Source organism: Buceros rhinoceros, unplaced genomic scaffold (genome assembly GCF_000710305.1).
Source record: "Buceros rhinoceros silvestris isolate BGI_N320 unplaced genomic scaffold, ASM71030v1 scaffold1223, whole genome shotgun sequence".
Taxonomy (NCBI): Eukaryota; Metazoa; Chordata; class Aves; order Bucerotiformes; family Bucerotidae; genus Buceros; species Buceros rhinoceros.
The window spans coordinates 28,220-53,564 of record NW_010403972.1 but is presented as its reverse complement, the minus strand read 5'-3'; the positions used below and the strand labels follow the sequence as shown (position 1 = coordinate 53,564).

The following is a 25,345-nucleotide window of genomic DNA, read 5'->3' as shown; positions in this document are numbered from 1 at the left end:
GGGAAAGTACAAGCAATTCCTCCTGGGCATGAAGCCTTCCCCTATACCTTCTATACCACTTTCTCTGCTCAGCATCCTTCTGGCACACCTACCACACCAACACTAACCAGGTATAAGCCTGTCTTTTCTATTCTCTAGCTCCTGTTCACTAGTGACTAAGCTGGTGTGGTGCAAGGAAGATCAGAAGCGGGGAGAAAGGCGTGCTCCCCATGAAGTCAACACCTCCCAGGGTCCTGCCTCCAGCAATGTACTTCTGCACTGTACCTATACCTCACAGTTAGGGGCTGGCTTCAATGACATCCACAAAACAAGTAACAGTTGAACTTTAAAGCAATAAATATTTTCTAATAGCAATTGCACCACGAAGACTTACGGGACTAATGTGAAGAGCCAAGGGGTTTGTGGAATGGTGTCTCAAATCATGTTTTGGTGGTGTGAGGTGTAAGTATTTATGCAGGGGCAGGATTAACTAGTGAATTTATCAGCCATGTAACTACCAGACATTAAAAAAATCACTTCTCCCAAAGCAGATTCCAAAAGGAATAATGAATTACTGCTGTTTAAACAACAGTTGCTAGAGGCACCTTTGTCTTCTTTACATGAAGGATAAATGAAAGCAAAAAAAAAAAAGGCATGCAGAATACTAATATCATCAACAGCTTTTAATGCTGCCTTCATTGTGAGCAAGGACTGAACTTAGAACAGGCACTTGAAATTTTTCAGATACATTTTTTAAAGGGTGAATATCTTCCCTGAACAACAGGAAGCCAATATACACCACTTCTGAAGAACTCAGGGACTGAAATACATTAAACTGCACAACAAAGTAAAATATAGGCTCTAATGCATATAAATTTTATTTACTGAAAGTGTCTTTTTGGAGAGCAAAAAGAATCACTCATTTTAAAAATATACCAAATGGATTCGGAAAAAAAATACTTGCAGCTTTTTGTTATTCTATTTATGCTGTCTTTAAAACAGCACATTTGGAGTATGTGGGCACTTTGTTTTTGAAGCAGCATTTGTGATACTGAGAAATTGCTCCCAGTAGAAGATACAGCTCTAGGCACTTTTAAGTGCTCAGGAGTTCAGGCTGACTGTTTTCCAGTAAACAGCAATTTAAAAGAAACTTCTCACACATGCTTTTGTTACCAAAGTACTTTGAGACATAAGATGAGCCTTCTTACCACTTTTATCTTATGTAATCTGCAAGTTGTTATCAAATTAGTCCATTTAAAAACAGAGAGAAAAAGGAAGGAAGCACAGAAACAAAAATTAACACATTACCTGTCTCAGGTAAAAATCCCTTTGAACTTGCTGCTGCTGACTCCTTTCCTGAAGGTGAGGATACCATAGTCTCTGTTGCATACCGTGTGATAAACAACACCCCAGGGCTACTAATGTCACAACCAGCCATCGTGCACTCCGCAGCCTCTGTGCGTGGACCATGATTTCACTTCAGCTCCACTGCGAACATACACTGCTGCCCTTTCAGTGCTCACCCGTTCTCTTACGCTGTCCCTTCTTCTCCACTTCTGACTCAGATTAACAAGGCTGCGTGCTGTGATGGGCCCCACCTTTAAACTTTATACGTGAGTCAAGTAGTACAGCACACATTACTGTTCCTGAGGTTAACAAGTAACCCCGCAGTTCCTGTGGCTCAATATATACCTAAGTTGGGGCGTGGCATGCATCACCTCCTCCCCACCTAAAGCAGCCAGACAGAGATGGTGATTAAAGCAGTAAATCACTGCCTGAGTAATGCTGCATCAGGCACCATATAGGCCTTATGAACTACCCAGGTGAGTGTCTTGATCACTTCCTTTGGCTATGTATTTCCACCAGGTTATATACAAAAACCCAACAGCTTTGTTTATCAGGGCAGTATGTTGAAAACAGGGGGAATTTCAGTCAATGCTCTGCAATCTGTGTGTGGCACAGAACATCAAATGTGTGGAAAAAACAGTTTTTAGAACAATTTCCAAAATGGTATTCAACAGATGATGAATAGACAGATGCGAGTACTGGATGCACACTAGACATACACCAGCCATGTTTGTTTTGTTCAGTCTCTCTGCAGCTGCTCCAGTCTAGATATTATTCTTTCATTCTCATTTCAAAAAAGTTTGCAAGGATAATAAGGTATTTGCTGCTTTATGGTAACCCTCAGCCATTTTCTGAGAGAATAATTCCTTATATTTTGTGCACTTGGTACACCACTTATCTCTCCAGTACTCGCCTTGGGTGCTTACGCATGGGAACAGTCAAGCAGTAAGCTAAGCAAAGTAACAACCAAAAGAATTACAGCTACAGGCACAGCATCAGGGACAGGATATACAACTGCGGCCAGATTTGCACCATCCTTGAGGTAACAATATTACTTTGCAATGTTTACATCATCTTTAATAAAAATATTTCCAAATGTTTTCCGCAAATATGCTAAGTTCAGCTTTCAAACAATTTCCTATCAAAATGGTAAAGAATCCAGAATTATCTTGGTTCAGGTTACTTCCCTTGGACCCTGCTAAATTAAGGAACACCAGGAATCTTCCCCCCAGTGTAGAGCCTCACAGACTCAAGTCAGTTCTGACATTCCCTCCTTTAAAGTAAATATCGATTGAGATTACTCAGCCTCTCAGAGGGCATCACAGAAGAATCCCTCATTATAGTGCCTTACACATGTAAAATGGTGTTCACAGCTCCACAAAAGCAACCATGAATTGAATAACCCTACAGTGCGTCTTAGGCAGTGGAAGTATTTGAGCCACTGAAAGTGCACATGCTTACAAGAGGCATATCTAATTAATAAGTAGCCTGTTCCTCTAACTAAACCAGTATGTATAGCTGTAGGCAAGACAGAAGACGGAGGTAACAGTGTGGAGGTAAACGCTCCCTACCTGGCATGAGTCACCAGTGTACTCCGGCGGGCAGGAGCATGTCTCCACACTGTATGCAACGCTGCCACTTCCTGCACTGGTGGCTTCTTCCAGCCCAACCTCACCGAGGGTTAATCGCTGAGTCTCGGTGAAGTAAAGGCCTCTGATATATAAGCCATCTAGTCTAGACAGGATGATCATCAGTTCTTCTCTGGATACAAGGTTATTGCTGCTGGCATGCCTGAAATTTCCCTGCACATTAAGGATACAAAATGAGAACAAAAGTTATCTGCAAAGACAGGACAACAGAAAAAGTGAGAAAAACAGACCTCTATAGTGCCAACTGGTGTGGGGTGAAATAGAGGTCAGGAAAACAAATATAATGAATGTAAACACGGGAGATGTGGAAAAAGGAATAACGAGCATTAGAACAGATTGTATCCTTTATTTTACAAGGTACATATGGCATTGAAGTATCGAAAAGTGAAGAAGCACGTAGGTTCTTCAGTCATCCACGTTTCTTTGAGGTATCACTCACCAAACCATAAAGGGGTGAATGAAAATACTTCTATCTTTAAGAATAAGCAAAGACCGAGAAATCCAGTCTTTGAAGGCTGCCTTCATGCTTTCTTGCTGCAAATAGGCACAGCATTACTGAAAATGGAATCTGGCTTGACGAAGCATCTTTTTTGCCTATATATGAGACAGAAATGAATAGCCCAGTTTGACCTTCTGAACACATATTTAAGGTAGGAATAATCCCTGCTAAGTTCACTTGCCTGAGTGTTGGACACCCATTCTAAATGAGGTAGCTAGTCACCAAGAAAAACAGATAACAGCTCATTCCATCCCTATTAAGTACAGTCTGGGGCTACAATGAGTCACCTTCCATTGATGACTGATTCTATTACTCCACTGGCCCTGGAGGGAGTGCTAAGGGCTAAAGTGGACAAGATCCCTAACTTAGATTTGCTAAAATCAGGTGCAAAGACCATTGAACCTAGGTTCAATGTGGCAGTAAAGAAAGAGAGAAAATGTTGTTTATATTTAAGGTCTACAGTATTCGGTCCTGGTGCACATATTACCTGTGTATTTTTTATGTGCCATTGGGAATAAAACGGAAGGCCATTCCTGTTCTAATTTCTTACCTCAACTAGCTGCACACGGCCATAATATTGACGGTCAGGCAGTGGGTTGTTGGGATCCATGTAAACAACTTTCATTTGCTGTCCCTATGTGAGAACAAGGAAATAACATTGCTGATTCACTAGTTTTCATGGTAAAGTGTTCGGATGCAATAAAATCTGGTGCAGCACATTAATCCTGTTCTTTGGGGGATAAAAACTATGTAATACTAGGAAAATGGCGTGTCATTTTGTCAGTGAAGCAGAACAGTGCTCCGTTGTCAGCAGGGTTTTCACTGCTTTCACCCATTAACAACCTTGCTTTTAAATAAAACACCAAGAAAATTAAATTAATGCTGAGCAATTTTCAAATTAATTAGTTACTGCTTTTGAGTAAAAAAGTTTTTGCATTTTCAAATACTCTTCTTTGCATCCAGGTGCACAAACAACTTTGGATACTACCATAAGTACTTTATGAGGCATGTTTCCCAGTAAGAACCCTAGAATACCGATTTAGTATTTCTGATGGGCTGAAGAAACAAAACCGCTTCCTTGGGAATTTCAAGAAACAGTTAAAGATTTCAATTTTGGCTCTGAAGTGGTTAAATTAAAGAACTGTTAACATAAAATGCATTTTTACTTCAGTCCCTTCAAGCCTTATAATTATGCTTAATTTTATACTGAGGAAAGTGCTCACAGAAAATGAGATTAATTACCCATGGAATCCAGGGCATATTTTGCAAAGCCAAGGCCGTACTTGTTGACAAATGTGCAAGGCATTAATTATCTTTTTTCTTCCACAGGTGCATTTTACAGACAAAATCCCATTTTATCTTTTTATTTGCTCTCAAGTCAGTTATGCTTAATAATATGTTATTCTGACAAGAGAGATAAGTGTGTTGATGGCTCTGAGCAAAATGCAGCAAAATCACTTTTATAGAACTGTAGCAAGTTGCTGTAAAAGTTAATCACACTGTAGAAGCAAAATTGGTCAGAGTTGTCAGATAACAGAAAAAATATAGTATTGCTTGAAAGAAAAAAAAAAATTCAAAACTTACTATTAGTTGTATATCGGGTCTCTTATCCAGGAGAACCATGCCCTCACTAGGTAAGCCAAAAGATTTCACTTGGTAACTTAGGAAGCCACCATATGAAGAAAGCTGTAACAAAACGCACAAGAACAGAGATACTTGACTGCACTGTTGTTTGATATGGATATAACTTTGTATTCAAGTTTACCCCCTCTTCCAGCACTGAAAAGAATATATTTATTCTCTGTTCTTTAGACAAAGTACGAAAATATGTGTTACTTGGAAGAAGTTACTTTCCACTTTGTTTACTTTGTGCAGCTGACATCACTTTTTGAGCAGTTCCTTTTCTCTGGAAGATTATCTGCATTTTTCCACACCTGGGATCATGCCATCTGTGTCATGCAGAAATCACATGAACGTTGTTCTTCCTCTGACCCGAGAGAACAGATTTGGCTTACTAAGAGCAGACATCTGACTGACAATGCAAGTGGTAGTGAACCCCATCAACAGCCATGGATAAAAAGAAGTCATACTAAGCACGTTTAAAGGTGGCTTTCGTAGGCCAGAATTTTCTAAACTTATTACAAGTAGGAATCTAATCAGGAAATCTTTGTTCCACCTTCTGAAGGACAGGACTTCTACCGATATCACCTCTGTTGAAAACAGACTGTTGCTGTAGGTTGTGCTGAAACCTCAATTCTTTCATCTCAGCTACAGGTGACCACAGGCATCCTCAAACCCAACCAAATATGTATGTTGCTGCCCAGAACAAAGACTTGGGCATGTATGTTTAAATCACCTGACAGCTTCCCTGGGTGGAGCATAAGTGACTCAGTTCAAAACATACTGAGAGGAAAGGAAACTCCAGGCACAGCCCAGACAGTTTTTGTTCCAAGGAGAGCCTAGAAGGAATGTTTGTGGGTACTCTGTGAAATGAGGTGTTTTGCCACTGATGGACTGCTTTTTTTGCACCCTTTGCTGTTTACCTTCACAGCTTATGCTTGGTTTTGATATGGCAAGATCAACTGCTTGGTCAGGTTTTGGGGTTCTGCAGGCAAGCACCAGCCTTTCATCTATCCCCTTCCATGTACTTCAATGAATTACAAAAAAACCAGACATCTCAGTACTAGATTTGTTCTTTGGCTTACAGAGCTGTAATTAATACTATTACCTTTAGCCAACTGGATTTTCAAAAGCATCATTTGGAACATTTGTTATATTTTGCCAACACAATCAAAACCACGAATAAATAATTTTTCTTTTAAATATAAGCAAATTAAATTAGAGCTGATTTTCTGTTTAACACACGTTTTAGGACTGCACCATATGACAGGCTGTTATGTTACTGCTTTTCTAATGATTTTTTTAAACAGGAAAATACTGGTGTTACAAACTAGCCTCTGTATTCTATATGTATAGCATTTATTTTCTAACATTAAGAGTGGTTTATTAAATAGGATATTAAAATAAAAAAGAGCAGAAAATGGTGACAATGTGATCTGAATTTCTCAGTGTGAATTTCTGACTGTCCACATTCTCCAAAAAAGATGCTATCACTGGAAGTAGATCAAAACTGGACATTTTCAGAATATGGTAATGTGAATAATTGGTAAATGAGCTTGTAAAACTAGCAGCAAGACAGTATGGGGGGAGGGGGACACGACACACACGGTACTGTCATTACTGCAGTATTGCCTGTGATGAAATACACACACAGAGCATTACAGTAATAGCAGGTCCAAAAATAGAACTACTTTATTTACAGACATTGTAAATAAAAGCAAGTTATGACATGCCTAGTTAGATACTGCAACATGCAACATAAAACTCATAGCACTCTTCTTAATACCTGTGTTTAAAAGGAGTCATTGCGTGCTATATATTTTGTTATGAGAACAACAAAAGTCATTTTGGCTTAACACTGTAGTAGGTAATGTATGCTTTAACGTGAAGTTTCTTTGTAAAGTAATTTGTAGACATTGAAACAAGAACCTCTATAACATTAAGTTGGCTTCACCAAGTGCAAGTACTGACTGAGCAACCTTGTGGCCTGCCACGGTGGAGTGACTACATCGGTGGACAAGAGAAGAGCTACGGATGCCATCTATCTGGATTTCCGTAAAGCCTTTGAGACAGTCCCCCACAGCATCCTTCTCTCTAAATTGGAGACATACGAATTTGACACGTGGACTGTTCAGTGGATGAGGAGTTGGTTGGATGGTCGCATCCAGAGCATAGCAGTCAATGGCTTAATGTCCAGATGGAAATTGGTGACAAGTGGTGTCCCTCAGGGGTCTGTACTGGGACCAGTGATGGTTAATATCTTCATCAGTGACATTGACAGTAGGACCAAGTGCACCCTCAGGAAGTTTGCAGATACATCTAGCTGAGTGGTGCAGTTGACATGCCTGAGGGATGGGATGTCATCCAGAGGGACCAAGACAAACTGGAGAAGTGAGCCTGTGTGAACCTCATGAGGTTCAACAAGGCCAAGTGCGAGGTTCCGCACCTGGTTCAGGGTAATCCCCAGTATCAATACAGACTGGGGGGTGAGTGGATTGAGAGCAGCCCTTGGGAGAAGAGCTTGGGGGTACTGGTGGATGAAAGGCTGGACATGAGCTGGCCACAAGCATTCAGAGCCCAGAAGGCCAACCATATCCTGGGCTGCATCAAAAGAAGCATAACCAGCAGGTCAAGGAAGGTGATTCTGACCCTCTGCTCTGCTCTGCTCTGGTGAGACCCCATCTGCAGCACTGCATCCAGCTCTGGACCCCTCACCACAGAAGAGACATGGGCCCGTTGGAGTGGGTCCAGAGAAGACCACAAAAATGATCAGAGGGCTGGAACACCTCTGCTGTGAGGACAGGCTGAGAGAGTTGGGATTATTCAGCCTCAAGGAGAGGAGACTCCAGGGAGACCTTACTGCAGCCTTCCTTAAAGAGGCCTCCTTAAAGGGGGCCTATAGGAATGATGGGGACAGACTCTTTAAGCAGTGCTTGTTGCGACAGGACAAGGAGTGATGATTTTAAACTAAAAGAGGGGAGATTTAGACTAGATATAAGGAAGAAATTTTTTTACAATGAGGGTGGTGAAACACTGGAACTGCTTGCCCAGGGATGCGGTAGAAGTCCCATCCCTGGAAACATTCAAGGTCAGGTTGGACGAGGCTCTGAGCAACCTGATCTAGTTGAAGATATGCCTGTTCATTGCAGGGGGGGTTGGATTAGATGACATTTAAACATCCCTTCCAACCCAAAGCATTCTATTAGTCTATGAATTTCAGAAAAATCTCCCTAACTAAATATGCTGTTCACCTGAAAGATCTGTATCTCTGATCACAGGAGAGCAGGATGAAAAACACTGCTCTTATCTTTAAAATGAGGACAAAGAGGAACTTCAAAAAATCACCATCTTTAATGGTCTGGTGTCTATCCTGTTTGTTTCCACTTATGCAACAGTAGGATTGCATTTGAAAAGCCTGTATGTCCTACAACTATCAACACCATCAGAGTTCCAAACAGGATGAACATGAGGCTCTGGGCCTGCAAGCCACCACTAGCCACGTCACTGCGGTCAGAGGGGTCCCCTGGCTGAAATGTGATAGGTTTTAACTGTGAGCAAAAGACTGCTTCTGTGCCCGAGTAGGAAGAGCAACGTGTAGTTCAAAGAACACAAAGGTTAGAAAACCAGGTGTTGCTCTTCCCAAGCAACATATGGAAAGCAAAAGGTTGTTTTTCCTGCATGCCACCGAGCACGTAATCACCTTTTATTCTTTTGGAAATCTGCCCAGAAGATACTCTAGGGAGTCTAGAAGATACTCAGGTACATCGGCAAGCTCTACGTGTTCTGGGTTTCAGAAAAGCAAGTGAAGGTACCAGCTACCTGAATACAGCTCCTGACCATGCTGTTTACAAAAAGACCTACCTGGCACCAAGTAATTCTGTGTTATTGGTTATAATTGTGACTCTGTATCGGAAGTAAAATGTTGTCATTCCTGGCATGACAAGAGTTGGAAGAATCTCGTGAGGGAAGAGAAAAAAAACATACAGAGAAAAACAGCAAGACTTCTTATCAACAATGCTGGCAAAAAATGAATACATGTTATTAAAACCAATGAGTTAAGTGTCCTTTACCTTCTCTCCCAGGTAAGACAGTGGTGCTTTCCAGTACAAGCTATGCACTGAAGCAGGCAATTCTTGAACATCAGCCACCACACTGTTACTGACTGGATTGAAAGTGACTGGAATGTCAATATTTTCATCCACAGCCTCCAAGCGCCAGTTTCTCATGTCCACAAACTAATGAAAATACATAAAGAAAATAGAAGTTTGTCTCACCCTTTATTAAACTTTACCAAGTAATGAGGAAAAATTGTTATACCTCTACAATTCCCGTAGCAAAAAATTCAACTCAGGGCCAGCCTAAAGTCTTTCCACAATGGATGCTGTAAGGACCTCAACAGAGAGTGTAAGTGGGACAGATGTGCCAAAGCTACTTGGGATGCAGCATTTGGTTTGTCAGCTGCAAACTAAATTCCATCTTCAGTCACATGAAGACATAACTCTGCTGGAGGTGACTAGGAATTATGTATACAAACCCAAGGATATAATTTGGAGGTGTCTTTTTTACATCCATTTCAAGATCAAACCAAGGATACTAACCTAAAAGAGTGCAGACCTCTTGTGGTACGTTAACTGGGAGGGGACACAGCAGGATATTTTGGAAAGGCAGGCAACATAGCCTCATATTCTGGCTCTTTAATGCACATTTTGTGTTCATGGCTGTTGTTTTATAAAGACTGTACATCCTTTGTCATTATGTTGTGGTAAAGAAAGCAGTTATGCATATGTACCAGAACAGTTCTGTGGTGGGTGGCCCTTGGCTGGCCAGAGCAATAAAACAGAAAGACAGACATGTTTTCAAAAAACCAGACTTTGGTGACGTCATGTAATCACTAGAGCAAATTCTGTTAAAGCAAATGGAAGCTTGCTACTGATGTCACTGAGGCCAGATTTTCATCTTTTGCTTGTAAACAGTGAAGTGCCACAATACAGATTGCATCTAGTCTATGTCTAAGCCTAAACTAAACTCCTCATCCATAATTCTAGGACTCTGCTTCTGTCTTTTCTTTCTTTTGCATGGTTTCAGGCAGTTGATTTTTTGTTTGTTTGTTTGCAGCCATCTTAGCATTCATTGATGCCACTAAAAAAATATCTTCTCACACTTGATGTCGTCTTTTTTACAGGGAGGTGAGAAAGACAATTTTTACAATCTCTGTAGTATCAGGCACGCATTTCTTAGGTTTCAAAATGCATCTATTATATAGACATATAAAATGACACTGCTTATCAAAGCAGCTTGAAGGAGACCGTTGACTTTAATGATGGACTAGTGTCTGAAGATAAAGCAATAGAGGGCTAGCTCACCTTCAGTCCAACCAGTGATTTCTAGACAAACAGCTTTTTCTAGACAAACAGCCTTTTCTGCTGAAAGGCACCTTCAGACTATGCCTAGGCCTTAACAAGGCTGCACTAAATCTGCACTATTGCTTACAAAAATTTCTCATGCTTAGAAACTAATAAAATGTATTTTTAATTTTGGAAGAAATCTGGCATTTCCTCAATGGATTAAATGTAGGTTCATGTTAGCAAAGGAAAAAAAAACTATTGGACACACCTTGGTTCTACGACGAGTTGTGCTGCGACAGTTGGTGGTTGCCCCAAAACAAAAGCAAGAGGTGCATCCCCTGGGATTAGAAGGGTCCAGATAAAAGGATCCTGGTCGGCAAGTATCACATTCTCCACCTTCAACATTCTCCTGTTAAGGCATAGTTGAAAGAAATCTCAGTGCTTTCCTTTTGGTTTTCATGAGACCCCCAAAACCTCCTGCACACGAAACAAATCTGAAAGAATATTTAATTGTATGGAAACGTGAATGATAATGTGTAATTGTCTTGATACACTATAATCCAAATGAAAATAAAACTGACTTCTTGAAGACTATCTTAGCTATGAGCTGTTGTTCCAGTTTACTGGAACCACTGAGTAACAAATACTAGTCAGAGACAGTGGTAACTTCCCTGCCAAAAGCCTCCTGTTGGCTTTTCCATACCTACAATATAAAAGGTCACTTGCGAAAGTTCACATTTATCACATGTCATTATGCAGATCAGAACAAAAGAAGATTTCCTGGATGTAATGATGTGGGGAAATGTCAACTGACGTATGTCAACAAACACGGCTAAAAAAAGCATGGGTCCTGGTTAACAACCAACGCCAAGATGCAGATGCATAAAGCAGATCTGTGCAGGGTACAGACTGCTTTGGCGGTTCAACGGACATCTCTGCAGCTCTGTAACATCTTGACTGCCTTTAAAACTGGCAGATGCTGTACTCATTAAAAATCAGCTTTTAACTGCTACTACAATAATCTGTGCATGTACTGCAAGGTATGATGGTTTTGTACCGCTGCATTTAATTTTTACTGAAAACTTAATGATAAGTTCACTTCATTCAACCCATTAAATACGAAATAGTCACTGAGGTGCACAAAATGCTTGTGAATGCAGAATTAATTGGATTTATCTGACCTTGCAGAGACAAACTCCTGTCTGAGGATCACAAACATCTGGTTCTGTTCCACCTCTGTTACAGTTACAGGGCACGCAGTTTGGGAAACTGTAAGTACCAGGAGCACACTGGTCACACCGTCTTCCTTTTATTCCTGGTTTGCATCTTTATCAACAAACAAACGTAGAGGAAGGAGTCAATAGAGGAGGCAGGAAGGGTGCAAAGAAGGAAGATTAAAACAAAAGGCAGGTGGATCTTTGAAGTGAATGCATAGCTATGACACAACTTTATGATCTCCACGGAGAAACAGCAGCAGGTTAGTATTGTTCTCAGATCTGAATGGTGAGACATTTTAAATGGTAATGGAACTGATGAGGAATAGATTTGACTTTGAAGCATACAAATGCTCACAGTAGAATCAAACTTCTGCAGCTATTCAGTGCTTGCAGTCCAGAACTATTCTTTTCACACACCAAGGCATGAAACGTGGATGTTGCGCACAGGTAACAGAGCTGGAAAAATATGTCTGACTGGGCATTACTTGAGGCATTCACCTGCTAACAAAAAGGCGGAGAATCCCAGGCATTTGAATAATTACGGGGATTTCAACCTGCCACGCTTGCGTTAGTTCAACCACCCAAGGCTTGGGTTAGTTTATAACTGTTTGCAAAGGATAAAATCCACTTTGCTCGCAGTGACGGCTGAATGCCTTGAAGTTGTTTAGGTTCAGAAGATGCAAAAAACAACACCAAACTAAGAGCAAGGCTTTAGATAAGAGAACATCTTTCCATTACAGCAGCTACTTCATCTTACCTTTAAAGCAAACTTGTACAGTCTGATAAAGCTAGTGAAATTGTAGGTCTGATAATCCCTCTTCCTCCTGTCTGTACTGACAAACTGTCTGTACCAGCCCAAAGAGGTTTCAAGAGAGTAAAGATCCACTGATAATGACTGTCTGCCACCACCACCATCCACATCCTTACATTTTAGTGTGATAATTTTTTAAAAAGTCCCAGCAAGTTGGTGGAGTCTCCTTTAGCTCTCAGCACCAAACTCGTACATGCACTAACACCAGGAATTTAATGGGAATAAACAGTTTAAGTATGCAGACAAGCTAAACTGCACTTCACATAACATGCAAAAGCAATTACTCAATTCTCCAAACAATGGGCGAGGTTTTTGAGAGTCTCTCTGTATACACTACCCCTACACACAGATAACTGGAGCTGGATGGGGACTTTGAACTTCATATAATCCACTGAAGAAAAAGTATTAACCAGAATGTAGTAGCCAGCTATATACTTCAGCGATCGGTCCAAAAGTATTTGCTAAGTATCAGATTTTGCTTCAGAGATTTTTACCAATAATCTGTCATTTCTTTGATATTTTCAGTTAGGCTGCACAAGAAAAATATCATCATTACAATCATGCAATACAGCTTTTTATTGAAATGGAAAAATGTGACTATTTCTGCAAAAATTATCTTCAATTTTACTTGAGTAGAAATGTGCTAACCCTTTTCTTCGAAGTATTAGATTTTATTTGACTCTATTATTAATCTGATTTATTTTCACATAGCATTTATTTTATTTTGGGTTGTATAGGGGAAATGAAAGCAGAGACTAACCAGACTGAGAGTGTATCAGGATACTGTACACTTTAACTTCTAAATATGAAAACAGATTCCTGCTTTGCTCTTGGGATAAGACAATTATTCACTTCACAGGAAAAGGTCAGACTTAGGAAAAGATCTCAGTGCAGGAAACATAAGCATTTCCTGAAAATTAGTGTTCTCTATCATATTTACAGGCTTCATGCCACAGCAAAAAGGACCAATTCCTCTTTGTTAGGAGAAATTTGTACCCTGACATATCCAAACTAATCAAACTGAACTAATCCTGGCCTTACACAACCTGCTGGCTATCAAAGTCTTTGCACTTGCTATTTAAGGACTCAGTCTCCAAGGAAATAATAGAAATGTTCAGCTATAGTAGTGTGACAGGACCCGAGTTTAAGACCATTCCCTAGGGCTGTGGCTGTATGCTATACCTATCACAACGAATGTAAACAAGAGAATAAAACTAAAGAATTTATTAGCATCTCAGCATGCTGAGTTACAGAAAAAGAAGCATATGTCATAGAGAAGACATAATTTTAGTGGCAGTTATCACCTATGGCTCCAAATGAAACGCATTTTTCATACACACAGCACCTATAATGAGAATTTCTCAAAATTCATTGCAAACATTCAGACATTACAGTACTTAAGAACATCATTAGACTTAAATCCAGACTCCAGACTGTGGAAGGCCAACTGCAAAGTTCTAAGAATTTGGGAAATAATGTACACCATTACAAATTATTTTTGTGTCCAGAAGTCAGGAGCTCTGATCTGGATGTCTGCTATGAACTGACATTGGATAAGTCATACAAGCTGGAAAGTCATGTCACTGGCAAACAGAATGCAAGCCCAGAAATTCCAAATCCCTCCATTAGTTACCTGCACAAACCAAGTTTTCCACTAAAGCATTGTAGGTGTTCCTGAAACAGCTGAGACTTCACTATTGTCAAGCACTGCTCAGATTCCTGTTAACCAAAGTTTACCACATCCCCTCCAAATACCTGAAAAAAACAGCGAGGCAAACCACGTGTGCACTGTTTATAACACACCACACAAACTTACTTGCATTGCCCATTGGTTTTGTCACATTCTGGGCTTGTCACCATATCAACTCCCCCTTCTGAGCAGTTGCAGCTCTCGCAGCCAGCAAGAGGGTGATAGCTGAAGTAATGTTTCTCACACACTTCACACTTCGGTTTCACGGTTCGTGGAGGGCAAATGCATTTACCAGTCATGTCATCACAGAGGCGCTGCCCACAGTTGCATACTAGGTCAGAAAAAATGTTCTACAAATCAATCACATCTCAACTTACACAGATCAGCTGTTACTGAATTTGCATAGGAAACAAACAGGCACAATCTTTATATATAAAGGACACGGTTCTCCTCTCTCTCTCACTAGTTTTTAACTCAGGGTCATATATCAATTATGTAACCGTAATGGTAGTTTCAAAGAGCAGCTTTAGAGTCTGCCTCTTTTCCACAGATTGGTTGCTTAACTTCACCACAGGCATTATTAATTGCTTCCCAAAACTGTCAAGTATTAAACAACTAATAGTTTTGGTGTTAAGGGCACTGGTTTTACAAAGCATCGTTTATAAATGTTGAGTATAATACCTGGGAAGGCATCTGAGGATTGTTGATGTAATCTCTAAATCTGTTGATGTTATTAAGAATAATATCAGAATATGAGGAATTAAGAATGCTATGTCTCTGCCTATGAAAAATCTCGAAGGTGTAAATTGGGATACAACAGTAATAACTTGGAAACAGTTCAGTAGTCAGTGCAGAAAAATCCATTTGACTGAAAGGGTGGAAATATGGACTTTAGCCAGTTTAACCATAAGCCTACTCCACCTGATCAGACACACGCGAAGGCACACTTCATTGTGAACTAGGTGTGCTTGAAGGGACTGGGGTTAGTTCTGCCTTAAACTGAAAGCTATGCTAGGCTAAATCTAAGCTGGATCAAGCCCTAAACAAAAGTGACGCTGTGCTTCCTGTGCAGTAAAATCAGAGAATTAAATAAAAGGCGAGGTGCTGAGTAACTACTTACACTTGCAGAATGGGAATCCATAGTAGCCAGTCTGGCACTGGCTGCACTGACGACCGATGACATTAGGTCTGCAAATACACTGTCCTCCCAGGGGGCTGCAAGCAGGGCTCATGGCACCTGCGCTATGACAATTACATGGCAGGGCTCCATTGTTGTAGAAAGCCACTAGTGACCTTACCGAGTCCTTACAGAAGGCCGACGATCCTTCTGGGCTATTTAAATTGAAATATAAATCATGTAAGTACTGGCTCTTGGGAACTGTTATGAGTGTGCATTGCAGTGGTTCAGTAAATTAGGGTCCTGCCTTTCAAACAGTTCTTTGACATAAGGATGGCATCAGTACACATGCAAGGATATACCTTAATCAAATTAGTGGTGAATGACTTTGGACATGCAGGTAAGAGGGTTTTTTTTCAAAGAAAGTGTATATATTAGTCATATCAGTTCAGACACGTCAAACAAAATACCAAATACCAAAGATGGAAGTACCAAAGTCAGAAAGATGACACAGATTTTCCTCTTTTGCACTGTGAGCAATAAAGCTCTGCCTTTACATTTCATTTACAACAGGAAGTCATGGAAAAATGACTCAGAAATTTAATGGGCCAGCATAAGCCATGAAAAGCATTTTAGAGTAGCACAATGATGAGGATTATATACTTAAGTCTTTAATACAGAGTAAAGGTTTCAGTTTTTTAGAAAGCAATGCTTACTCAATATAAAAACTGTTTCCTCCACACTGGCTGATAAAATCAAATGACTTGTCCACTGTCTTTTTGTCAAGAATTTTATAACTGTAGGTGTCTGCAGGAACAACTAAGACATTTTCCTTAAAACAACAAGAAAGCCAAATTCACATTTCAGAGAAAAGAAAAAACCCACAGGCTAAGGCATTTATATATTTAAATGTTGTTTCATTATGCATTCTGGATTTTCTCACAACCCATAACATATTAACTGAAAAAATAGGAAAATACGTATCTTACCTTCCCCCCACCCCCAGCTGTGATGTACACAAGCAGTGTACAATAAAACCAGTGTCCAGTATCTTAAAAATTTAATAACGAACCAGAAGCAGATCCTAAAAATTTGAAACACACCATAAAAAGACAAATTCTTTCTTTTGGGCTTTCATCTTTGCATCTATTTCTAAATGAAAGGTGAAACCAAACGCATTTACACAATGAACATACCAGAACCAGCATTCTTCCATCAGGTATTGCCACTGTAACAGAGACCTCGGGTTCAGAAATGTCAAGCTCAATTTGGTTTTCTGCAATCACCTGATCCCGACAGCCAGAGATATGAGGGCAGAATGAAGCATTGAAAGAGCCTAGGAAAAAACCATAATGCCAAAAAATGTTCCATGTGCCAAAATACTGAGAACGGAGAGGGGTTAGATCAAATTCAGATCCTTACCAGACCACACACGTCCTGCATCCACACTCACTTGCACGAGGAACGCTGGGTGTGTCAGCTGATAAAAATGTACCACAAACACGTATCTGCCCAAGCGGGGCACTCTGCCGCTCAAGGTAATCTGGTTCTGCAGAAACAGGAACAGCTCCGACAGTATATTTTTTTCATTAAATATTCTTGGGTTTATGACCTGTGCTCTGTGTCACCTACCTGCAACAAAAAAGAGGGGGCTCAGCAAGTTAAGTATCTTCAAAGAATATGGCATTATAACTGCACGCTTCTATCTGTTTGCATACCAAGCACATCCAACGTTCTTCTGCAGTCTGAGAGACAACTGCATAGTTTAGAAAGAAGTTGGCATTTTTGCCTCTCTTTCTGCACATTGTCATTGCGGCTTACTCAGTCTGCAACATTTTAATCATATCACATCATTCAGTTTTGATTCCTTTAAAGTGTTTCATCTATTTAACGTTAATAAGAACACACTTTGCGACTCAGAAAACAGAAGTTTCAAAATATGAGATACCTGTAACGGTGTCAAGGTGACTCCAGTAACTGAGTCAGAAGGCAAAGGGGCACTCAGTGGATCATAGAGTATATTTCTCTGTACTTCAGAAATCTTCCCATCCTTGAACATGTTCAAAACCAAAGCTGCAGGTGGAGTTTCATACACTGAGGGAATGCATGTTGCACTAAACACAGAATTATAGTAATTACACTTGGGGCCAGAAGAGTTTTCTAAGCATCATAAAAGGAAAAACAGTCAACTCATAAAAATTAATATATTACACTGTATTACAATTAATAATGCAATAGTAACCCCTGTTACTCTTTGGATCCTACGGAAATGATCAGAAAGGAAATGCAAACAAGAGGTACAGATTTAACTGACAAAGGGGAAAATGTACATTAAGTAATTTTATTAACTCGAAATTTCCATAACTTGAACAGTTTCAACAGAAAACGTTTGCTAAGGAAGATGAAACCTAAGGGAACCAAGAGTGTTAAAAAATTAAATAGATTTTAATTAATCCTGTTAAATTCACCAGAATCCGTACTAATACTGAATTCTCAGTTTACAAATATTTACGTAGGTCTATCCCTTAAACATCCAAGTTTTCCCCCTGAAGTCAATAGGACTACATAAATACCCAGAAGTTAAGTATACACTCAAATATTTGTAGAATTGGAGCCAAGATAAATAACAGTGCTCTTTGAATGTATGCTCATTCATTCATTGCTGTGTTTAACTATTTTTTCCTCGTATATTTAATTCTGAAGAACTTGATGGAGAGAAGTATTTTCCAAGACCGCAGGAGAAAATGTTTTTGGGGGTTTCCTGCTAGCATTTGTTCACTCCTCATAATTACTCAACAGACAATGATTATTTTCTCCTCAAGACAGGGCCAGAACAGGAACGCCAAGGCCAGGATCGAGATGCATTTGCCAGGCCTGTGTGGGAAATCACGTGCAGCATCCCTTTACTGTTAAACTGAGCCAAGACTCTCCCTCTTTCAACTTGGTGAACACTAAGCACTTTCAGATATGCAAAAATGCTGCCAGATAATAGTCTTAGTAACAGAACATAAACATAAAGTATGCAAATATAAAAAAAGATTAAAAAACCCAACATGAAACCAAAGTAAAAGGTACGCATATCTACATTAGCTTTATTTTAAATTATGCTTTTTACCCAGCCTCTTTCTCCCATTTTACACAGAATTTAAGCGCCCAGGAACGCAAAATACCTTTGGGGCAAGGGCATGTATCTTCAGTCTTAGAAACCTGCTTTCAGTTAATACACTCCAAGCAGGAGAGTTAAAGCTGTGACTCAATACTATGCATGCTTGGAAGCCAAGTACAGTCACATGCTTTTATCCAATTTACTATCCACATTTTTCTGCTTTCTACTGCAATTCAACCATTACGTTAGAAACTCCCATCTGGAAAACTATTAGATCTAGTCACCAACTCTTTCTGCCTCTGTAGTCCTGCAAATGACATTTACTTTTAGGCCCTTCCTATTGCCAAATCAGCAGGAAGAAAGTCTTAGCAGAGCATCACGAGGGACATCCCGGGGAGCGCAGTAGGAACTGAAACGTGAGGCTCCCCAATTTGGAAGCTGCAGTGATAGTTTCCCTCTGGCTCAAAGACTAAAACATATGGAGAGGGGAAGATCTTCAATAGGACAGAGAATCACTCCACAGAACACAAACCTGACTACTGGGGAAGTGAAAGTTCAGTTCTTCACTGCAGGAGGCATCAACCTGGGTCAACCAAGCTGTATATGAGTGCTCTAATTACTGGTGCTATACAAGTATAATCGAGGAGAAAGGTCACCTGACATTGCTGAGCGGGATGGAGGCTGATGGCATCTATGATGAGATGGGCAAGGGAATGGCTTGTTGGGAAGTGGGGTTTACCTGTTGAGTAGTTCAATGATGCCAAGCTGAGCTGCTGGATTTGTGCGTGGAAGGGCAGTCACATCCCCTACCTAACGGCAAATTAAAGCCATTTTGGAACAGCTGAAGCAGAATGGAACTCCAGATGGAGTGGTGAGCATTTCAGCCCAACAAAGTATCACTTTGCCTTGAAGGGACCTTTAAGATCATCAAGTCCTACCATTAACGCAGCACTGCCAGGTCGCCACTAAGCCACGTCTACACAGCTATAAGTAGCAGTGTTTCTCCAGCTTAGACACCTATCATACTGGACAGTGTGTGAAAGATGCATGTTTTCTAACACGTCAGCACTCAGTAGTTCAGATGGGCCAGGAAGAGTCTAATATTAAAAAAATCTTGCACAGACTGTCTAGATTAACACACTTCAGCTTTTTTACAACTACTACTTTGCAAAAGTGGCCTACAAATTACCTATCACTGAGCAAAGGTTTGTTCAAAAGAATTAAAATCCCATTTAGTTTGCCTTTCAAGTTCTTCTCCAGAAACCATGAAGGAGAAAACCAAGCAAGTTACCTTCCATTGTGGGTACTCCTGTAGGCAGCTATGCACTGTACTTCAGGATGCACATATTCTGGAGAAAATACTTCAGCTGATATAATACAAACCCTGTGCTGAAAAACAAGCACAAGGCGCAATTAACAGTTAGTATCATCAATAGCAAGGCCAGAACTGAACTGAAATGATGAAGCCTAATTTTAGCACAGGGAGACCTGAGCTCAAAGCCATGTTCTGTCATGGACTTCCCACAACATTTTGGATCCCTTTACCTGCCTGCACCTGAATGCTTCAGTGTTGAACAGCATTTTTCTGTCCTTCTCAAGGGTACATGGCTGTTCACAAGTATCTACACTTAGCCTGTATCCAGGGTTAAACTATAGGAGTTGCTCTATCACCACATGACCCCTCAGCAGCCAAGAAGGTGGATCAGGAAAAGGAGAGGAGACCCATGGTTTAAAGTGAAAACAGATTTAATGAAACAGCAAACCTAATGTTAATACTAATATAAAGTATACGAAGTCACACTCAGCCTAGGGAATGTACAGTGGTCACCATATACAGAAAAGCAGTCCTCAGAGGCAGGATGATGATGAGCAAGCCCCTCCAGGGACAGGGAGGAGAAAGAAGAGGAGAAGCAGCATCAGAAGGCACTTCCGGCCTCGGCAAACTTCCCCCTTTATACTGAGCAAAACATTTATGGCATGGGATACACCTGGTAGTCAGCTTGGCTCAGCTGCCCTGGCTTTTCACCCTCCCAGCTTAAGCTTCTGGCCTGCACACCATGGCTAGCCTAGGATTCCATCCCCACAAAATCAGGACAAGAAGTTAAATAAATTAAAGTATAAATATATGTATGGCAATGGGAATGACAAAAGACCAGCTTGTGAGGTTAGAAGCTGGGCAGGGAGCATACAGAGGTAGGAGGGAAATGCCCTCATCTGTGGCTTTAGAGACTTTTGGACCCTGGGGGAATTCCTAGACCTTCTGAAATGCAGGCACAAATGCTTGCTTGCACAAAACCTGTTGGTCTGAGTTTCAGTGACACCAGGATTTCTCCCAATAGATTCAGAACTCATTCTAAAAGCCAACAAGACCTCACATGTTTTGGTTTTTTAACCAAAATTTTTTTAACCAAATCTAGACATAAGCAAATGAAGCTGTGGTAGTCCTACTGCAGCCATCATGGTAAGGACGTAAGGGAAGGCTTGTGCATAGACACATCATTTGCACTAATAAAATATATTACATGCACTTACAAAATACATAAGTGCAGGTTACAAAACTTCTGCATGTACTACTTCAAAAGGAGATAAAAATGCCTGATAAGCAGCAAGATAACTAGCACCATGCATTAATATAAATAACAATTGCACAGGAAGAATTAATTAATGTGCAAAGTGATTAAGTTTAGAAGCAAGTCCTAAGGGAGTTCATCTTGCATTTTAGCAGTAGCGAGCAGGGACTAGAAATCCTTGATAAGCTAGAAGGCAGAATGCTAGAAGTCCCTCTTCCTGGGCAGCAAAAATTGTGCCTGTCCTGCATATACTGACCCACAGGACTCCAGCCCATTGCAGCAGAACAAGGATAGACTCGGAGGCTTTGAACTGCACTTCATGAGCGGCTAAAAAGTTAGTGCAAGACATGGTCTGGGTTTAGACAGCTTGTATGCATCAGTGTGAGACAAAGACTATCTAGTCGTAACAGCCTCTCAAAAGCTGACCTCAAGAACCCCATTTCCATCTTATTTAGACCAGATTTCTGAACTCCAGTGTTGGGTGTGGCTCCCCTCTGCCCAGTCTACATGACGGGGGGCACACAAGGGTCTACAACTACAAAGCAGCTGTAACTGACTCCATAATTCATGTCCATATACCAGAAGCTCTTCTTCTTCCCCTTCCTCCTATCTTTTGCTAAGTGCAGTCTTAACATTTAACATTGGGAAATTCTTCCTGTATCTCAGGAGAACATTAAAATTTATCTTGCGGCAAGTTATTCAGAGAATGAAAACTAAAATTTATAAAAAAAATACAGAGATTCTTAGTATAAGAGACTTCCATATGTGGAAATACAGAGTAATAATATCAATTGAATATGGATCTTGTTAGCATATCAGTTGCTGGAGGGAGCTAACAGACAATTTAAATGGTATTTTTCACACTGAACGCCACCTCATGAAATGAAGAAAGCATGTATCAGTCGTTAATCCTAATAGGTCCATGAAACTACTCTATGTTTAGAGCTGGGTTTCCACTCTAGATTTTAACCAGCTGTGTAACTCACTTTGTGTTTCTAAAACTGAAAGCAGAAACAACATAGAAGAAAATTGTGTCCAGAAAAATGTATTTCTGGTGTGGCCAAAAGAGGGCAGTGAAGGCTTGTTAGTCAAAGTATTTAAAAGTTATATGACTAATGAACGCATTTATTGCCTCAATTTTGTAAGACACCCAGGAAACTCCCATATGGGCTTTGAGGATTTTTTAAAAAGTGAATGATAACGAAAAAAGAGAAATATTAAGTATAAAAACTAACAAGATTTTTCATTTAAAGTTTACATGTAGAAGAGAGAGGAGAACTGAAATAAAGCACAAGAGGGTTGGAAAAACTCTTGTCAAGAAAGGCAAATTTCTGTTTATCTCTGAAGCTGATCAAGTTTGCCTCAGTATTCTCTGAGTATATATAAAGAAACAAATCCAAGCACCCAATATACATCATTTCACACATTACCATACAGCATGTGACCTTAGGGAGAAAAATATCTCTCTTTACCCACTCAGGGAACATGTTTTACAAAACCAAAAATAAAATGGTAACTTACCAGAAGAAAATTAATTGATGATGCCTTAAGATATATCTTTGTATCTGCTAGAAGTTCATAGGCTGCAATGCGGTTCCTGTCATCAACTACAACGCTGCGACAAAGGAAACTGAGAGGGAAGCAGGATTAAAAATGAGCCTGCTGGCATTGTCCTGCTGTTTAGGCTATTAGGTAACTTTGGGCTAGCCTTACCTGCTGGATCGTAAGGAACCTTTGGTCACTGGTGAACATGCAGTATCCTCAGTAGTGAGGCAAAGGATATACCATGTACAAAATACTGCTTGTCCTTCGTGGATTGACTCACCCAGAGCCCAAACCTCTAGATCTCATCTCAGTTCTCCATTTGAGCTACTGCTTTAAGTCAGATGTGAACAGACAGATACATATCCATGCTATCTGCAGAGGTTTCCAAGCTGTGTAACATGGCATGTTACTAATAGTCTATGCCTGAGCTGTGCTTCTTGAGGTGCCAGTACTCGCCAGCTGCTGCTTTCCACTACAGTCACACACCACCGATGGTAGAACAGCAGCCCTCACCCACACAGTGACAGATGGGCAAGTCTTGATTTTAGGAAGCTAATCTGTACACTGAGATACTCCTCAATACAAGTGAAAAAATGTGAAAAAACAAAAAATTACTGACTACATTCAGCTGGCTGCACATCTTTGGTAAGGAAAAATACATACTAAGGGGAAGAGCCCTGCTAAAACCTTTGAACTCTGTCTTGTCCAGGGAACAAGACCCCTGCAACTTGCCAAAAGCAGCACCAGTTCCCTTTTGCTAAAGGGAAGTCATGTAAGGCTCTAATTCCTTTTCTTCTGCAGTTTTGCTCTGCTAGGTCAGCCAGCATGCCACGGGTGAAAAGCTGTAACCACCAAACGACTGGTTCTCCTGGTTCTATTTCTCCTCTGGGAACCAAAGATGTGGACGTTTTACTCTTGTGCAGAGCACAGCTCAGAAATAAGGTCAGCACAGGGTTAAGAGCGTTTAAGACTGGGAAAGTACAGGTCCGTTATTTGCAATTTGCTGGAAACTTGCAACGTTTAAGAAAAGTCAAGATCATAGAGCTGTGAGAAGGCCCGGCACAATATATTCCCGATTTTAAAAGTTACTCTTATCTGCATGTACCTCACTTCATCATTTTTTAATTTATTTTTTAACAGAAGATACTCGTAGCTTCCTGCTTAGGAAAGATGATGCAGCAATTACTTGCAATGTGACCATTAGCTTCATACAGAATGGCTGCAGAAAGGAATTTTCTGCATCGCTACATTAAAGTTGCAAGGGCTTTCTTTGTATTTTCATGAGCAAGTTCTTACTGCATCACATGAACAAAAAAGTATGTTCAAAATTAACCCATAAAATGTGTTTGGGGGAAAAAAGTCAATAAAATAGATTTATAGCAACTAGTTTGGGGCTCAAAGTGTTATGTAACAGACTAAAATGAGAGCTTTCCCTAGCAACAACCTGACAAGGTCACTGCTCCACACAGCTCTGCTCTGTATCATAAACATGCTGATGAAAATGATTCATTTTAGTGGGCAATTTCATCCTGAATATCCCTAAGCCTCAAATCTGCCACACACCCCGCTCATGGGAAAAACAGATGCATGTTTGCAGTCCCCTGGCACTAGGTAGGTTCTACCAAGGGCACAAATATCTACAGGATCACATCCTAATTTGAGCCGTAAGACGAAATTCCCAAGCGTTAAAGAAAACCTCGCTCAGGACAGAGAAATTCTCTTGTGCAGAAGCACCTGCAGTAGTCTCAGTAGTCAACAAGAATAAAGAAGATTTAGCTAAAGACCTCACCTACAGCCTAAAAGCCAGAGAATGTCTACACTCAGAATTTCCTAGACCTTTATCCTTCTGCTTCAGCAGCTCTTGCTTGAAACGGTGGAAATGCTCTTGTAAAACTGGCTGCTATGTTTTTTATAGCCAAAGCCCTTGGACACACTTTCAACTAAATAAAAAACAGGTCAGGCATCTGCAGCCAAAAGTGATGCTCTTCCACTGACTCAGAGACTAATGGTATATAAGGATTTACGAATATGTATGAAGAAGTACCCTTTGCAGAGGAAAACAGTTCACTGAAGCAGTAGCAATATTTAATGAGCTGCTTGCACAGAGGGAATTAAAAGTCGGTTCAGTACCCACAGAATCAGATATTTGTTTTCAAAACACCCTAAAATTCAAACAATATTCAGTTAAATGGATTCCAATATATAAAAAAGTATAATTATATCCCAAGTGCTTATTTAATCATTACTTCAGAAATTCTTACCTGTATTTACAACTGTATATTCTCACTCTGCCTTCAGCGACAGGTCGAGGGCTCTGTATTATTACCTCAGCAGTGTATAACTGATCCTCTTCATTGGCATATTCAAAAACCAGAACATAGCGACCAACTTGAGGAACGTTTATGGTCATCTGCAAATTGACCTAGGTCAAGATCATTGAAAAAGAAAAAAGCCATTAGATTTTTCACTCCCTTTTTTGCAGGAAACTCCCTTTTCCTGCCCTGAGAGTCAAGCGGTCAGCATTAGTCCAGGGTCAATCCTGTCATGTCTCAGCAATAGACACCCAGCAGAGTGAAAGCAATGCACATAAATATCACCTTGTCCACTAATAAAAGTCAACCAAGTTCAAGAAACAGCTGACACTACAACAGTTCTAGGAAGGCTTCAAAATAAGTATATTAGCATTTCTTTTATCCCCAGCAGAGAGTACAAGTAAGGAAACTTTAATGACACTAAAAAATTGTCACCATCATCTCTCAGCTATCTGTAGTAACATTTAAAAATTGAGTCTACTCCAAAAATGTTTCCAGGAACACAAATCCTGCTACAGCAGTGCTGTATGTTGTTTCC

The 25,345-nt window shown here is 40.3% G+C and overlaps 1 protein-coding gene across 1 annotated transcript in view; it reads right to left on the bottom strand.

Annotated features, from left to right (window-relative positions):
• The window catches only part of LAMA3 (laminin, alpha 3), a gene marked incomplete at both ends in the record, with an annotated part of 74,806 nt that overhangs the window by 35,635 nt on the left and 13,826 nt on the right, over window positions 1-25,345 (bottom strand). The window contains 15 exons of the mRNA XM_010133179.1: window positions 2,898-3,128; window positions 4,025-4,108; window positions 5,059-5,160; window positions 9,165-9,329; window positions 10,708-10,848; window positions 11,621-11,765; window positions 14,284-14,488; window positions 15,278-15,489; window positions 15,991-16,106; window positions 16,471-16,610; window positions 16,697-16,823; window positions 17,223-17,388; window positions 19,672-19,769; window positions 22,472-22,580; window positions 24,757-24,917. Of these exons, the coding sequence (XP_010131481.1) occupies window positions 2,898-3,128; window positions 4,025-4,108; window positions 5,059-5,160; window positions 9,165-9,329; window positions 10,708-10,848; window positions 11,621-11,765; window positions 14,284-14,488; window positions 15,278-15,489; window positions 15,991-16,106; window positions 16,471-16,610; window positions 16,697-16,823; window positions 17,223-17,388; window positions 19,672-19,769; window positions 22,472-22,580; window positions 24,757-24,917 (2,202 nt within the window). The remainder of the gene's footprint in view (window positions 1-2,897; window positions 3,129-4,024; window positions 4,109-5,058; window positions 5,161-9,164; window positions 9,330-10,707; window positions 10,849-11,620; window positions 11,766-14,283; window positions 14,489-15,277; window positions 15,490-15,990; window positions 16,107-16,470; window positions 16,611-16,696; window positions 16,824-17,222; window positions 17,389-19,671; window positions 19,770-22,471; window positions 22,581-24,756; window positions 24,918-25,345) is intronic.